This window comes from Pongo abelii, chromosome 10 (genome assembly GCF_028885655.2).
Source record: "Pongo abelii isolate AG06213 chromosome 10, NHGRI_mPonAbe1-v2.0_pri, whole genome shotgun sequence".
Classification (NCBI taxonomy): domain Eukaryota; kingdom Metazoa; phylum Chordata; class Mammalia; order Primates; family Hominidae; genus Pongo; species Pongo abelii.
The window spans coordinates 48,129,084-48,145,402 of record NC_071995.2 but is presented as its reverse complement, the minus strand read 5'-3'; the positions used below and the strand labels follow the sequence as shown (position 1 = coordinate 48,145,402).

General features: G+C 41.3%; 1 protein-coding gene and 1 pseudogene across 1 annotated transcript in view; one reads left to right on the top strand and one right to left on the bottom strand.

The window, feature by feature from the left end:
• The window catches only part of FAM186A (family with sequence similarity 186 member A), a 70,413-nt gene that overhangs the window by 23,647 nt on the left and 30,447 nt on the right, over positions 1-16,319 (top strand). The window contains exons 2-3 of the mRNA XM_054527966.1: positions 10,546-10,765; positions 12,976-13,146. Of these exons, the coding sequence (XP_054383941.1) occupies positions 10,546-10,765; positions 12,976-13,146 (391 nt within the window). The remainder of the gene's footprint in view (positions 1-10,545; positions 10,766-12,975; positions 13,147-16,319) is intronic.
• Positions 7,815-8,245, bottom strand: LOC112135831 (large ribosomal subunit protein uL24-like; annotated as a pseudogene).

The window sequence follows — 16,319 nt, the reverse complement described above, 5'->3', positions numbered from 1 at the left end:
CCCTCTATTCCTCATTTATTATCGAGCTTCTTTTAGAAATCATGAATGAATGTTGAATTTTGTCAACTTCTTTTTCTGTATATACCGAGGCAATAAATGGTTCTTTAATCCGTCGACATAGTGAGTTACATTTAGAAATTATCAAATTTTGAATCAGCCTTGCATACCAAGGTAAACCCCACTTGTTCATGATACTATTTTTTAAGGATATTGTTTGTTTCTATTTTCTATTTTATTTTATTGGCACCTATCTGTCCCAGAATTTTTGAAAATCTTATGAAGCATTTTTTGTGACTATTTTCATGAGGTGAGGGATATTGGTTTGTAGTTTTCCTCTTTTATATCTGTCTGATTTTGATATCAGGGTAACGCTGACATCAAAGAATGAGTCAGGAATTGCTCCTTCCTCTTCAACTTTTTGGAAAAGTTTGTGAGCAATTAGTATTATTTCTTTTTCTGTTTTGTTTTTTTGAGATGGAGTCTTACTCTGTCACCCAGGCTGGAGTGCAATGGTGTGGTCTCGGCTCACTGCAACCTCTGCCTGCCGGGTTTGAGCAATTATCCTGCCTCAGCCTACCAAGAAGCTGGGACTACAGGTGCATGCCACCACACCCGGCTAATTTTTGCATTTTCAGTAGAGACGGGGTTTCACTATGTGGGCCAGGCTGGTCTTGAATTCCTGACCTCGTGATAGGCCCACCTCGGCCTCCCAAAGTGCTGGGATTACAGGTAGGAGCCACCACTGCCCAGCCTAGTTTTTCTTTCTTTCTTTTTTTCTTTTTTTCTTTCTTTCTTTTTTCTTTTTCTTTCTTTCTTTCTTTCTTTCTTTCTTTCTTTCTTTCTTTCTTTCTTTCTTCTTTCTTTCTTTCTTCTTTCTTTCTTTCCTTCTTTCTCTCCCTCTCTCTCTTCCTTCCTTCCTTCTTTCTTTCTTTCTTCCTTTCTTTCTTTTTTCTTTTTTTTTTTTTTAAGACAGAGTCTTGCTCTGTCACCCAGGAGACTGGAATGCAGTGGCACCATCTCGGCTCACAGTAACCTCCGCCTCCCGGGTTCAAGCAATTCTCTGCCTCATACTCCCAAGTACATGGGATTACAGGCGCCTACCACTATGCCCAGCTAATTTTTTGTATTTTTAGTAGAGACGGGGTTTCACCATCTTGGGCAGGTTGGTCTCCAACTCCTGACCTCAAGTGACCCACCTGCCTTGGTCTCCCAAAGTGCTGGGATTACAGGTGTGAACCACCGCGCCCGGCCTAGTATTATTTCTTTTCTTTTTTTTTTTTTGGAGACAGAGTCTCACACTGTCGCCTGGGTTGGCATGCAGTGGCACAATCTTGGCTCACTGCAACCTCTGCCTCTCAGGTTCAAGCGATTCTCCTGTCTCAGCCTCCCAAGTAGCTGGGATTACAGGTGCCCACCACCATGCCCAGCTAACTTTTTGTATTTTTAGTAGAGACGGGGTTTCACTATGTTGCCCAGGCTGGTCTTGAACGCCTGACCTCATGATCCACCCTCCTCGGCCTCCCAAAGTGCTGGGATTACAGGCTTGAGCCACTGCACCCGGCGTATTTATTTCTTAACCACCATACTATGTGTTAGTTGTGATGTTATTCTTTATCACTTGGTTGGCCAACTTTGTCTCCCGTCTCCTGTGTTCTTGACTTAAGTTAGATTTGCTACAACTCCATCACCTCTTTTTCTGATTCCAATATTTCCATCACTTAACGTTTGATTATTCCTTTTTAAATTAAAAAAAATTAATTGGGCCAGCCACGATGGCTCACACCTGTAATCCCAGCACTTTGGGAGGCCAAGGCAGGCGGATCACCTGAGGTTAGGAATTTGAGACCAGCCTGACCAACAAGGTGAAACCCCATCTCTACTAAAAATACAAAATTAACTGGGTATTGTGGCGCATGCCTGTAATCCCAGCTACTTGGGAGGCTGAGGCAGGAGAATGGATTGAACCCAGGAGGCGGATGTTGTGGTGAGCCAAGATCATGCCATTGCACTCCAACCTGGGCAATAAGAGCGAAACTCCGTCTCAAAAAAAAAATTAATTGTGGTAAAATATACATAAAATTTACTGCCTTAATTATTTTTAAGTATATAGTACAATCGTTTTAAGTGTGAATATATATTGCTATACATTATTTTGCAACTAAAGTCAGAACTATTTCACCTTTCAAAACTGAAGTTCTATATCCATTAAACAACAATATCCATTTCCCTTTCTCCTTATCCCCTGAAAACCAAAACTGTACTTAGTTTCTATGAATTCAACTATTCTAGATACCTCATTTAAGTGGAATCATAAAGTATTTGTCTTTTTATGACTGGCTTATTCACTTAGCATAGTCTGTTCAAGGTTCATCCACATTGTAGTGTATGTCAAAATATCCTTCTATTTTAAGGCTGAATAACATTCTATTATGTATATTTTAAAATTAAATTAAGTTGGCCGGGCACGGTGGCTCACGCCTGTAATCGTAGCACTTTGGGAGGCAGAGGCAGATGGATCATGAAGTCAGAAGTTCAAGACCAGCCTGGCCAAGATGGTGAAAACCCGTCTCTACTAAAAAATACAAAAATTAGCTGGGCGTGGTGGCAGGCACCTGTAACCCCAGCTACTCTGGAGGCTGAGGCAGGAGAATCACTTGAACCCTGAGGTGGGGTTTGCAGTGAGCCGAGATCATGCCACTGCACTCTAGCCTAGGTGACAGAGTGAGATTCTGCCAAAAAAAAAAAAATTAAATTGAATTAAATTTTATTTTTTTGAGATGAAGTCTCTCTCTATTGCTCAGGCTGGAGTGCTGTGGTGCAATCTTGGCTCACTGTAACCTCCATCTCCTGGGTTCAAGCGATTCTCCTGCCTCAGTCTCCCAAGTAGCTGGGATTACAGTCACCTGCCACCATGCCTGGCTAATTTTTATATTTTTTAGTGCAACATGAGGTTTCATCATGTTGGCCAACGTGGTCTCAAACTCCTGACCTCAAGTGACCTGCCCACCTCAGCCTCCCAAAGTGCCGGGATTACAAGCATGAGTCACTGTGCCTGGCCTCCATTGTGTATATATATAAATATATACCACATTTTGTTTATCCATTTATCTGTCAATGGACACTTGAGTTACTTCTACCTCTTGGTTATTGTGAATAACGACACTATGAGCATGAGTGTACAAATATTTCTTAGGGACCCTGCTTATAATTCTTTTGGATATACAGAGAACAACTGCTAGATCATATGGTGATACTATTTTTAATATCTGGAGGAACTGTCATCCTTTCCTCTATAGCAGCTGCACAATATTACGTTCCTACCAACAGTGCACAGGGTTCCAATTTTGCACAGCCTCACCCACACTTGTTATTTTCTGTTTTTTTCATAGTAGCCATCTTAATGGGTATGAAGTAGTATATCATTGTGGTTTTGATTTACATTTTCCTAATTACTAGTTATGTTGAACATATTTTCATATATTTTTGGGCCATTTGTATATCTTTTTTGGATCCTTTGCCCATTTTAAAACTGGTTTATTTGGGTTTTTGTTTTTGTTTTTTTGGGGGTATGGAGTGTCACTCTGTCACCTAGGATGGAATGCAGTGGCACCATCTTGGCTCACTGCAACCTCTACCTCCCAGGCTCAAGTGATTTTTGTGCCTCAGCCACCCGAGTAACTGGGATTACAGGAGTGTGCCACCATGCCTGGCTAATTTTTGCATTTTTTTTTTCTTTTTTTGAGATGGAGTCTCACTCTGTCACCCAGGCTGGGGTGCAGTGGTGCGATCTCTGCTCACTGCAAGCTCCGCCTCCCGGGTTCACGCCATTCTCCTGCCTCAGCCTCCCAAGTAGCTGGGACTACAGGCGCCTGCCACCACGCCCAGCTAATTTTTTGTATTTTTAGTAGAGACGGGGTTTCACTGTGTTAGTCAGGATGGCCTCGATCTCCTGACCTCGTGATCCGCCCTCCTTGGCCTCCCAAAGTGCTGGGATTACAGGCGTGAGCCACTGCACCCAGCCTAATTTTTGCATTTTTAGTAGGGACGGGATTTCACAATGTTGGCCAGGCTGGTCTCAAACTACTGACTTCAACTGATCTGTCCACCTCAGCCTCCCGAAGTCCTGGGATTACAGGGGTGAGCCACCAGTACACAGCCTATTTGTTTTGTGTTTTTTTTTTTTTTTGACATTGAGTTTGTACAAGTTATTTATATATTGTGGATATTAACCCTTAGTGGATATACAATTTGCAAATATTTTCTCCCATTTCCTAGGCTGACTTTTCAATCTGTTGATTTTTGTCCTTTGACAAACAAATGTTTTTAACTTTTATATAGCCCATTTATCTTTTTTTTTTTTTTTTTTTTTTTGAGACGGAGTCTCGCTCTGTCGCCCAGGCTGAGGCTGGAGTGCAGTGGCTCGATCTCAGCTCACTGCAACCTCTGCCTCCCAGGTTCTAGTAATTCTCCTGCCTCAGCCTCCCGAGTAGCTGGGTCTACAGGTGCCCACCACCATGCCTGGCTAATTTTTTTTGTATTTTTAGTAGAGATGGGATTTCACCATGTTAGCCAGGATGGTCTCGATCTCCTGACCTCGTGATCTGCCTGCCTCAGCCTCCCAGAGTTCTGGGATTACAGGAGTGAGCCACCCTGCCCAGCCCATTTATCTATTTTTACTTTTATTGCATGTGATTTTGTGTCATGTCCAAGAAATCATTGCCAAATCCAATGCCATGAAGCCTTTCTCCTATGTTTTCTTCTAAGTGTTTTATAAGTGTTAGGTCTTTAATCTATTTTGAGTTTAATTTTTTATATGATATAAGATAAGGATCCAACTTCATTCTTTCGTGTGTAGGTATTCAGTTTTCCCACCAACATTTGTGTGTTGTTTTTTTTAAAAAAAGACTGTCCTTTCCTCATTGGATGGCCTTAGAATCCTTACGGAAAATAATTTGACCTTATGCTATGAATATACTATACTATACACATACTGTTAACTTGGTGTTTATTTATAGGCTCTCTATTCTATTCCATCAGGTTATATGTCTGTCGTTATGCCTGTACCACATTATTTTGATTAACGTAGCTTTGGAATAAGTTTGAAATCAGAAAATGTGGGATCTCCAACTTTGTTATTCTTTTTCAAGATTGTTTCAGCCATTCAGGATCCCTTGAGATTCCCTTGAGATTACATTACATTACATCCCTTGAGATGGAAATTTTAGGATGAATTTTTCTATTGCTGCAAAAGAAAAAAAAGCCATTGGGATTTTGATAGGGACTGCATTAATCTGTAGATTGGTTTGGGTAGTATTGACATCTTAACAATATTAAATATTCCAATCCATAAACATGTGATATCTTTCCATTTACTTGTGTTTTCTTTAATTTCTCTCAGTAACATTTTGTAGTGAAAACAAGTCTTTTACCTCCTTGGGTAAGTTTATTTCTAAATTTATTATTATTATTTAAAATATTTATTTATTTATTTATTGATTGATTGATTTATTTTTGAGACAGAGTCTTGCTCTGTTGCCCAGGCTGGAGTGCAGTGGCGTGATCGTGGCTCACTGCAAGATCCACCTCCCAGGTGAAGCAATTCTCCTGCCTCAGCCTCCTGAGTAGCTGGGATTACAAATGCCCACCACCATGCCGGCTAATTTTTGTATTTTTAGTTAAGATGGGGTTTCACCATGTTGGCCAGGCTTGTCATGAACTCCTGACCTCAAGTGATCCGCCTGTCTCGGCCTCTCAATATTATTATTTTTGAGACAGAGTCTCTCTCTGTTACCCAGGCTGGAGTGTAGTGGCTGATCTCAGCTCACTGCAACCTCTGCCTCCCAGGTTCAAGTGATTCTCCCACCTCAGCCTCCCGAGTAGCGGGGATTACAAGCACCCACCATCATACCTGAATAATTTTTGTATTTTTATAGAGACAGGGTTTCACCATGTTGGCCAGGCTGGTCTTGAACTCCCAACCTCAGGTGATCCACCCGCCTCGGCCTTCCAAAGTGCTGGGATTACAGGCATGAGCTGCGATTTCTAAATATATTATTATTTTTGATGCTATTATAAATGGCATTGTTTTATTAATTTCTTTTTCATATTGCTCAGTGTTACTGTAGTCAGCAAAGTGACTGATTTGTATGTATTTTTTACCCTGCAACTTTGCTGAATTTATTATTCTAATAGTGTGTTTGTGTGTGTGTGTGTGTGTGTGTGTGTGCGCACACGCACACAGAGGGTAATCCTTAGGGCTTTCTACATATATAGAGTTTTCTACATATGTAGGGTTTCTACAATTTAAGATCATGTTATCTGTGAACAGAGATAATTTTACTTTTTCCTTTCCAGATTGTGTGCCTTTTATTGATTTCTTTTTTTTTTTTGAGATGGAGTCTCGCTCTGTCACCCAGGCTGGAGTGCAGTGGCACGATCTCGGCTCATGCAAGCTCCACCTCTCAGGTTCACGCCATTCTCCTGCCTCAGCCTCCCGAGTAGCTGGGACTACAGGCGCCCGCCACCATGCCCGGCTATTTTTTTGTATTTTTAGTAGAGATGGGGTTTCACTGTGTTAGCCATGATGGTCTCGATCTCCTGACCTCATGATCCACCCGCCTCGGCCTCCCAAAGTGCTGGGATTACAGGCGTGAGCCACCATGCCCGGACTTTATTTCTTTTTCTTGCCTAATTGTCTAGGACTTCCAATACCAGGTTAGATAGACGGTGAAAGTGGGCATCCTTGCCTTGTTCCTAATCTTGGAGGAAAAGCCTTCAGTCTTTCACTATTGAGTATATTATAACCTGTGGGCTTTTCATATATGGCCTTTATTATGTTGAAGAAGTTTTCTAGTTTCTTTTGTGTGTGTTTTTTGTTTGTGTTAAGACAGGGGCTCACTCTGTCACCAAGGCTGGAGTGCAGTGGCATAATCATGGCTTACTGCAGCCTTGACCTCCCAGGTTCAAGCAATCCTCCCACCTCAGCCTCCTGACTAGCTGTAACTATAAGCACACACCACCATACCTGGCTGATATTTTTTATGTTTTGTAGAGCCAGGGTTTCACCATGTTGCTCAGGCTGGTCTCGAATTCCTGGACTCAAGTGAAACTTCTGCCTTGGCCTCTCAAAGTGCTGGGATTACAGGCATGAGCTACTGTGCCCAGCCTCTTGTGTATGTTTTTTTTTTTTTAATAATGAAAGGGTGTTAAATTTTGTCAAAGGGTTTTTCTGCATCAATTGTGATGATCACATGGGTTGTTTTTTTTTTTTTTTTTGGTCATTCTGTTAATTCGGCACATTGCATTGATTGATTTACATATATTTAACCATCCTTGCATTCCAGAAATAAATCTTACTTGATCGTGGTGTATAATCCTTTTAATGTGCTGTTGAATTCTGTTCGCTAGTATTTTGCTAAGGTTTTCTGTATCAATATACATCAGGCATGTTTGTATTTAGTTTTCTTATTTTGTAGTGCCTTTGTCTGTCTTCGATATACGTTGGCCTCAAAGGAGAGTTGGGAAGTGTTTCTTCCTCTTCACTTTCTGGGAGAATTTATGAGGAGTTGGTAGTATCTTTTCTTTGTTCACTGTGCTATGTGTTAGCTTGTAATGTTATTCTTCATCATTTGGCTGAGCAAACTTTGCCTTGGCTCACCTGTGTTGCTGACTTAAATTATTATTTGCTGTAACAGCAAATACACCTAACATCAGAATACTCATTTTGCATGATGATTTGTTTGGCAAAATCCAAATCTTACTCTTTTTTTTTTGTTTCGTTTTAATCAAAGCTCGTATGTAAGATTACTTTATTCCTACATCTTCTCAATTGTCTCTTCCTTGTATTTGCTCTTTTCCTTTCCTACTTGGTGAGATTTGGCTTTCTGTTCAAGGATCTTTTTGTGATCTTTCTCCAGTTTTAGCCTAGTGATAACCACCTTGCTGGGGCGAGGGCCCACATGGACAGTTGTGCCATTAGCCTTTTCCCACTGCACCCGTTCAATGTAGATAATATATTCCTTCCTGTAAACCTGGACTACTTTGCCAATTTGCTGACCTTTATGGCGTCCTCATACAACTGAACTTCATCATTCTTTCAGATGGGCATGGATCGCATGTTGTACTTCTGTCTCAGCTCTTTGGAAAGAGGGGAAGACATAATCTTCCTGTGAATGTGGGAAGGTGCATTGAAATGCCTTTTGTGATTCTTGCTTCGGTCGGAAGTCACAAAGGGATTGAACTTCATTTTGGCCACCCTGGCTTTGGAGATGGCCGAAAAAGGGAAGAGAACTACACACTCATCTTACTCTTATTATAAGGACTGTAGAGAAAGTTCAGTTTGTCTGAAAGCCAAAATGAAAGAATAATAAAGTTGGAAGGGGTGAACCAGTGGCTCTTAACTGTCAGATTTACTGTGCCTTTAAAAAATATTTTTAACATTTTCTTTATTCCTCTAAAATGATATTCATAGTTAAACTACCTATACTTTAAAAATTAATATGTGTGAGTATAAGTAAAAGGAAAGCAATTTATAATAACATGCATTTCAGTGTGTAAATCCTAGGTCAAACTTCACTAGAAGTAGACAGAGGCTTGCATCGATACATAAAATTAAAATAAATATGAAAGATATAAATGGAGGCTGATACAAATTCAGTTTTACTGTACTGGCACTAAATACTATTATCACTAGTGCATTGCTGTTGGTACTGTGGTGTTCCAGAATGGCGAAATTTCCCTGGAGAAATTTTAAAGAGCTTTTTTTATTGATTTACGTAGTATTTGTATTCCTGGAAATTGCAGTGTATCATTAAATTGGGCAAAAAACACTTTGTGTTAATTTTTTTTTTTTTTTTTTTTTGAGACGGAGTTTCATTCTTGTTGCCCAGGCTGGAGTGCAATGGCGCGATCTCGGCTCACTGCAACCTTTACCTCCTGGGTTCAAGACATTCTCTTGCCTCAGCTTCCTGAGTAGCTAGAATTACAGGCATCCACCACAATGCCTGGTTATTTTTTGTATTTTTAGTAAAGACGGGGTTTCACCATGTTGGCCAGGCTGGTCTCGAACTCCTGACCTCAGGTGATCCACCCACCTCGGCCTCCCAGAGTGCTGGGATTACAGGCCGGAGCCACCATGCCTGGCCAAAAAAAAATTTTTTTTAAGAGGCTGGATCTCACTTTGTCACCCAGGCTGGTCTTGAATGCCTGGCTTCCAGAGATCCTCCCACTTTGGTCTCCCAAAGCACTTGGATTACAGGCGTGAGACACTGCTCTTGGTCTGTGTTTATATTTTATTTTATTTTATTTTTATTTTTATTTTTATTTTATTTATTTATTTATTTATTTATTTATTTATTTTTGGACAGTGTCCCGCTCTGTCGCCCAGGCTGGAGTGCAGTGGCGCGATCTCGGCTCACCGCAAGCTCCACCTCCCGGGTTCACGCCATTCTCCTGCCTCAGCCTCCACAGTAGCTGGGACTACAGGCGCCCATCACCATGCCCGGCTAATTTTTTGTATTTTTTTTTAGGAGAGACGGGGTTTCACCGTGTTGGCCAGGATGGTCTCGATCTCCTGACCTTGCGATTTGCCCTCCTCAGCCTCCCAAAGTGCTGGGATTACAGGCGTGAGCCACCGCACCCAGCCTTGTGTTTATATTTTAAAAGGAGTTTGGTTTAAGGCTTGGATAATTATAAACAGGTTTTTTTTTTCTACATGAATTCCGGTGAGACATTCAAAAGTCACACAGGATTTGAGACAGTTCTTCACTGTGTGATACTGTCCACTGCACTGTAGGGTGGGCTAGCATTCCTTAGTACCCTCTACTAAATGCCAGTAGTCCACCCTCACAATTATTATGACAACCAAAAATGATTTCACAAATTTCCAAATGCCATATATGAGGTAGTAATTACATCCATAAAAAATTTCTAGGATAGAGTGAAGAAAAGAGATTTGCTGATAAAATTCTTTTTCTTCCCCATATACTCAATGTACTCAGCTAATAAGTGATAAGATTCTTGAGCGAAGGAGATAATGAAAGAAAAGTATGTTTGAGGCATAGTCTGATAACTGCTTTCCAGGTAAGAAAGGAAAAAAGAAGCAACTTGCATTTTTTTCTGTTTTCTTTTTCTTTCTTTTTTTTTTATTTTTAGCAGCTACAGCTTATAAAGCATTTTCACAAATTTTATACACTTCACATCAACTGTGTATTTAGTATCTCCATCATTTTACAGAGGCGGCAGAGGGAGCTCAGAAATGCTGTGATTTATTAAAAGTCATTTTAATGAAAGACCTAGAGTTAAGATCCAGATATGGCTTCAAACCCAGTGCTCTTTCCATTATATCATAGCATTGCTAGGATGATGACGGCAGAAAAAGGAATTTTTTTTAAGAGGGAAAATTTGAGACTCACAATAAAAGCCAGAATTAGCAGGACTTTAATTGGATAGCTTTAAATTAACTGTCACTGACATTCTGAGAAGAAAGGTGACCAAAGCTTCTTTTCAAACTGAAGATTAATACATGCCCCTTTCTTATTCTGACAGGACATTGATATGCAGCTGAGTGAAATAATGAACAATGTGCATCGGATAATGACTCGCTATACTCTTGTTTTTAACTCGTCCTCTGAAAGGAACGTCTCCCTTACAGAACATAAGACAAAACAGAGAACCAATTTTCTTGAGAAAATGGCTACTTATGCTAAGACTGTTGAAATAAGAGAAAAGACTCTTGCCAACATTCTGGCCTGGTTGGAAGAATGGAGTAAGTTTACAGAAGCGGTTCAGAGGAAAACCATAAAGTTAATGAAAAAGAGAAGAGAATATATAAGTAAATTTTGAAGGATTAATCAGATTAAAGAAGAAAAGACTAAGGAGGTTATTCAGAGAATGGTTATCCTCTATTCCAGTAGGAATAAAATAGGAAAAATATAGGCTTATTCACTTAGTGCCAGCTATGCTGGCCCCCTTGCTTTTTTTAAAGCATGCCAGCAGTGTCTCTTTATGCATACTATTCCCTTATCTGGAGCATCTTCCACCAGATGGACACACGGCTCATTCCCTGCTTAAATTCCACTTTAAAATGAGATGTTCTCTGACCATCCCCATTCCCTACACCTGGCACTTTTCCTTACACTTTACTCTTTTTTTTTTTTTTTTTGAGACAGGGTCTCACTGTGTCACCCAGACTGGAGTGCAGTGGCGCGATCTCAGCTCACAGCAACTCCTGCCTCCCAGACTCAAGTGATTCTCCTGCCTCAGCCTCCCTAGTAGATGGGACCAGAGGCATGCAGCACCACGCCCAGCTAATTTTTGTATTTTTAGTAGAGACAGGGTTTCACCATGTTGGCCAGGCTGGTCTTGAACTCCTACCTCAAATGATCCACCTGCCTTGGCTTCCCAAAGTGCTGAGATTACAAGCATGAGCCACTGCGCCTAGCCTACCTTTCTTTATTTTTGTCTATAGCATTAGTATCTGACTTCCCATATAATTAACCTTTTCTCTCTCTCCTTTCACCAGAAGGTAAGCAGTATGAAGTCAGGGAGCTTGTTTTACTTAAAGTATCCACGGCATCTAGACTAGCACACGTCAGAGTAGACACTGGTTGAATGAAAGAATGAATAAACTGGCCAGGTCTGGTGGCTCACACCTGTAATCCTAGCACTTTGGGAGGCCGAGGCAGGTGGATTGCCTGAGCTCAGGAGTTCAAGACCAGCCTGGGCAACACGGTGAAACCTCATCTCTACTAAAATACAAAAAATTAGCTGGGTGTGGCGGCATGCACCTCTATTCCCAGCTACTCAGGAGGCTGAGGCAGGAGAACTGTTTGAACCCGGGAAGTGGAGATTGCAGTGAGCCAAGGTCGTGCCACTGCACTCCAGCCTGTGTGACAGAGTGAGACTGTCTCCAAAACAACAACAAAAACAACAACAACAACAAAAAGAATTAATAAACTAAGAATACCAAAAAAGGGAATTTTATTTGTTGCTAGAAATTTCATGCAGTGAGGGTTATAAATACTGGATAATGGCCGGGCGCAGTGGCTCATGCTGGTAATCCCAGCACTTTGGGAGGCCGAGGCTGGCCGATCACCCCAGGTCAGGAGTTTGAGACCAGCCTGGCCAACATGTTGAAACCCCATCTCTACTAAAAATACAAAAATCAGCTGGGTGTGGTGGCACACAGTTCTGGTCCCAGCTACTAGGGAGGCTGAGGCAGGAGAATCGCTTGAACCTGGGAGGTAGAAGTTGCATTGAGCTGAGATCGCACCACTGCACTCCAGCCTGGGTGACAGAGCCAGACTCGTTCTTAAAAAAAAAAACCAAACCTGGATAACTTGCCAAATGAGTTAATTGGGGCTTAGATCTCCAATATTAAAACACACACACATAGGCCGGGTGTGGTGGCTCATGCCTGTAATCCCAGCACTTTGGGAGGCTGAGACGGGCAGATCATCTGAGATCAGGAGTTCAAGACCAGCCTGGCCAACATGGTGAAACCCCGTCTTTACTAAAAATACAAAAATTAGCTGGGCATGGTGGCACATGTCTGTAATCCCAGCTACTCGGGAGGCTGAGGCAGGAGAATCGCTTGAACCCGGGAGGCAGAGGTTGCAGTGAGTGGAGATTACGCCACTGCACTCCAGCCTAGGTTACAGAGCAAGACTCCGTCTCAAAACAAAACAAAACAAAACAAAACACACACACACACATTTTAGGTAGCAAACCAAACAGACACTTTTTAACCTGATTCATGTCTTTATGTCTAAGACTTACTTTTTAGCCTTCTATTCCAAGTTTCTTCCTTTTTAATTTCTTCATAGAGAAAAACCTCAGAATGGCAGTAAGTGTGAGATACCGATATTTCCCAATATTACTATATTGAGTAATTACCCAATATTATAATCCTATGTAGCTATAGTTATTTATTTTTCTGCACAAAAATGATTTTTTTTTTTTTTTACTCTCTTCAAGATGCTGTTTTGTCTGAGATGACTCTAATGGATGTTGATGAACACCACCACTGGATAGCACAAATGGAGTTGTTACCGGACACGTTAAAAGCTATTGAGAACAATGTCAAGATACTAAGCAGATTTAGTACATCTTTCCTCGATGAAAAGAAGAAACAAAAGAAAAAAATATGTAAGGGTGCTTTATGATTTTGGAGTTGGAGTAGATGGAGTTTGACTTTTTCTTAAAGAAACAACTTTTTTTTTCAGTCTCACACTATCACCCAGGCTGGAGTGCAGTGGCCTGATCTCAGCTCAGTGCAACCTCCACCTCCAGGTTTCACAGTCACTAATGTATTTTCTCTCACACTACATTTGTTTTATCTGGATATTTCACACAAACAGAATCATATTATATGCGGTATTTTCTGTCTATTTTCTTTCAACTAGCATAATGTTTTTGAAATTCAGCCATGTTATAGGGCATTTTGGTAATTTCTTTTCATTGTTAGTTTACACAGTTGTCTGGATATACCACATTTTGTTTACCCATTCACCAGGTGATATACATATGAATTGTTTCCATTTGGGGCTTTTATAAATAATGCCATTATTTACCCATTTTTTTTGGGTAGATAGCTGGGAGTCGAATTGCTAGGACATATGGTAAGTTTATGTTTAACTTTTAAAGAAACTCTTAACTGTTTTCCAAAGTGACTGTACCATTTTACACTCTTATCAGCAATGTACGCAGGTTCCAATTTCTCCATTTCCTCAACAACACTTGTTATTGTCTGTCTTTTTTTTTTTTTTTTTTTTGAGACGGAGTTTCGCTCTTGTTGCCCAGGCTGGAGTGCAGTGGCGTGATCTCAGCTCACTGCAACCTCCACCTCCCGGGTTCAAGCAATTCTCCTGCCTCAGCCTCCCTAGTAGCTGGGATTACAGGCATGCGTCACCACGCCCTGCTAATTTTGTATTTTTAGTGGAGATGGGGTTTCTCCATGTTGGTCAGGCTGGTCTCAACCTCCTGACCTCAGGTGATCCACCCACCTCTGCCTCCCAAAGTGCTGGGATTACAGGCACCCGGCCTCTGTCTGTCTTTTTTTTAAATTATGGCCATCCTAGTACATGTGAAGTGGTATCCACTGTGGTTTTAGTTTGCATTTTCCTAATGGCAAATGATGCTGAGCATGTTTCATGTGCTTATTAAGCTATTTCCATACATTTTTTGGTGAAATATCTATTCAAGTACTTGCCCATTTTTAAAATTGAGTTTTAACTTTTTTTTTCTTTTTTTTTTTTTGAGACGGAGTCTCACTCTGTTGCCCAGGCTGGAGTGCAGTGGTGCGATCTCAGCTCACTACAACCTCCACCTCCTGGGTTCAAGCAATTCTCCTGCCTCAGCCTCCAGAGTAGCTGGGATTACAGGCACATGCCACCATGCCTGGTTAATTTTTGTATTTTTAGTAGAGATGGAATTTCATCATCTTGGCCAGGCTGGTCTTGAACTCCTGACCTCGTGATCCACCCTCCTCGGCCTCCCAAAGTGCTGGGATTATAGGCATGAGCCACCGCGCTTGGCAGAGTTTTAACATTGCTTTACAGCTTCTGGATATAGGGTTTTTTTTTTTTTTTTTTGACAGGATCCTGCTCTGTCATCCAAGCTGGGGTGCATTGGTACAATAATAGTACACTGCCGCCTGGAATTCCTGGGCTCAAGGGATCCTCCTGCCTCAGTCTCCTGAGTAGCTGGGACTACAGGTGTGTGCTACCACACCCAGCTAATTTTTAAAAACTTTTTGTAGAGACAGAGTCTCATCGTGTTGTCCAGGCTAGTCTCAAACTCCTGAGCTCAAATGATCCTCCTGCCTCAGCCTCCCAAAGTTCTGTGATTATAGGCATGAGTCATCACACCTAGCTGGATGTAAGTCCTTTACCAGAAAAGTGATTTGCAAATATTTTCTCCCTGCCTATGACTTGTCTTTTCATTTTCTTAGTGGTGTTTTTGAAGCCTAAAAGTGTTTAATGTTGATGAAATCCAATAAATGTATCAATTTTGTTTTTTTATGAATCATGATTTTAGTATTGTACTAAGAACTCGTATCACTCAGGGTTCAATAAGAGAGGCAGAAGAATTAGTATGACATTATATATAATCCTTACCTATATGTAGATTCCATTGCAATTGGGAAACATACTTTGTATGATTTCTTTTCATTTATTTATTTATTTATTTATTTTTTGAAACAGTCTCACTCCGTCACCCAGGCTGGAGTGCAGTGGCGTGATCTCGGCTCACTGCAATATCTGCCTCCTGGGTTCAAGCGATTCTCCTGCCTCAGCCGACAATGCCACTAGGCATGGGTTTTTCCAGGCTTTGCTCCAAATCAAATCATCCCCGTAGGCAGTAGAGTTGTCAGTCCTCACAGCCTGCCTCACTCTGATAGAAGTTCCAGGCCATGGATCTGGCGGTTGAGGATGGACGCAACTTCAAGTTTGCAGACTTTCACTGTTTGTTACTGAGGTTCAGTAGTTTCTCGTGAACAAATGCTTCTCAATGTGTTGTATGCCTTTGGTCAATTTCAAAGTCCTAAATAGTTGTTTTGGCAGTTTTGCCCTGTTTTATCTTTGCTTTTTGGGAAGAAAAAGATTGCTGATTTTCTCACTCAGCCATTCTGCAAATCTTTTCAAATGTGTGTCTTTTTTTTTTTTTTTTTCAGACAGAGTCTCACTCTGTTGCCCAGGCTGAAGTGCAGTGGTGTGATCTCGGCTCACCGCAACCACCGCTTCCCGGGTACAAGTGGTTCTCCTGCCTCAGCCTCCCAAGTAGCTGGGACTACAGGCATGTGCCACCATGCCTGGCTAATTTTTGTATTTTTAGTAGAGTTCACCATGTTGGCCAGGCTGGTCACGAACTCCTGGCCTCAAGTGATCCACCTGCCTCAGCTTCCCAAAGTGCTGGGATTACAGGCATGAGCCATTGCACCTGGCCAAATGTGTGTCTTTTTTATCTGTTAATTTATGACACTTTTGAAAGAATCAAGGCAAGCTTTGATTCAGAAAAAAGAGAAAAGAGAGACAGGAATCTGAGAAAGAAAGTGGAAAGCACTAGCATAACCAAAGCTAGAGAAAAGTTTTGTCTTGAATTACATCTTTTATTTTATTTTATGTACATATGTATGTATGTATTTTGAGATGAAGTCTCACTCTCCTACCCAGGCTTGAGTGCAGTGGCGCAATCTCGGCTCACTGCAACCTCCGCCCGGGTTCAAGTGATTCTCCTGCCTCAGCCACTTGAGTAGCTGGGATTACAGGCATGTGCCATCACGCCTGGCTAATTTTTGTATTTTTAGTACAGACAGGATT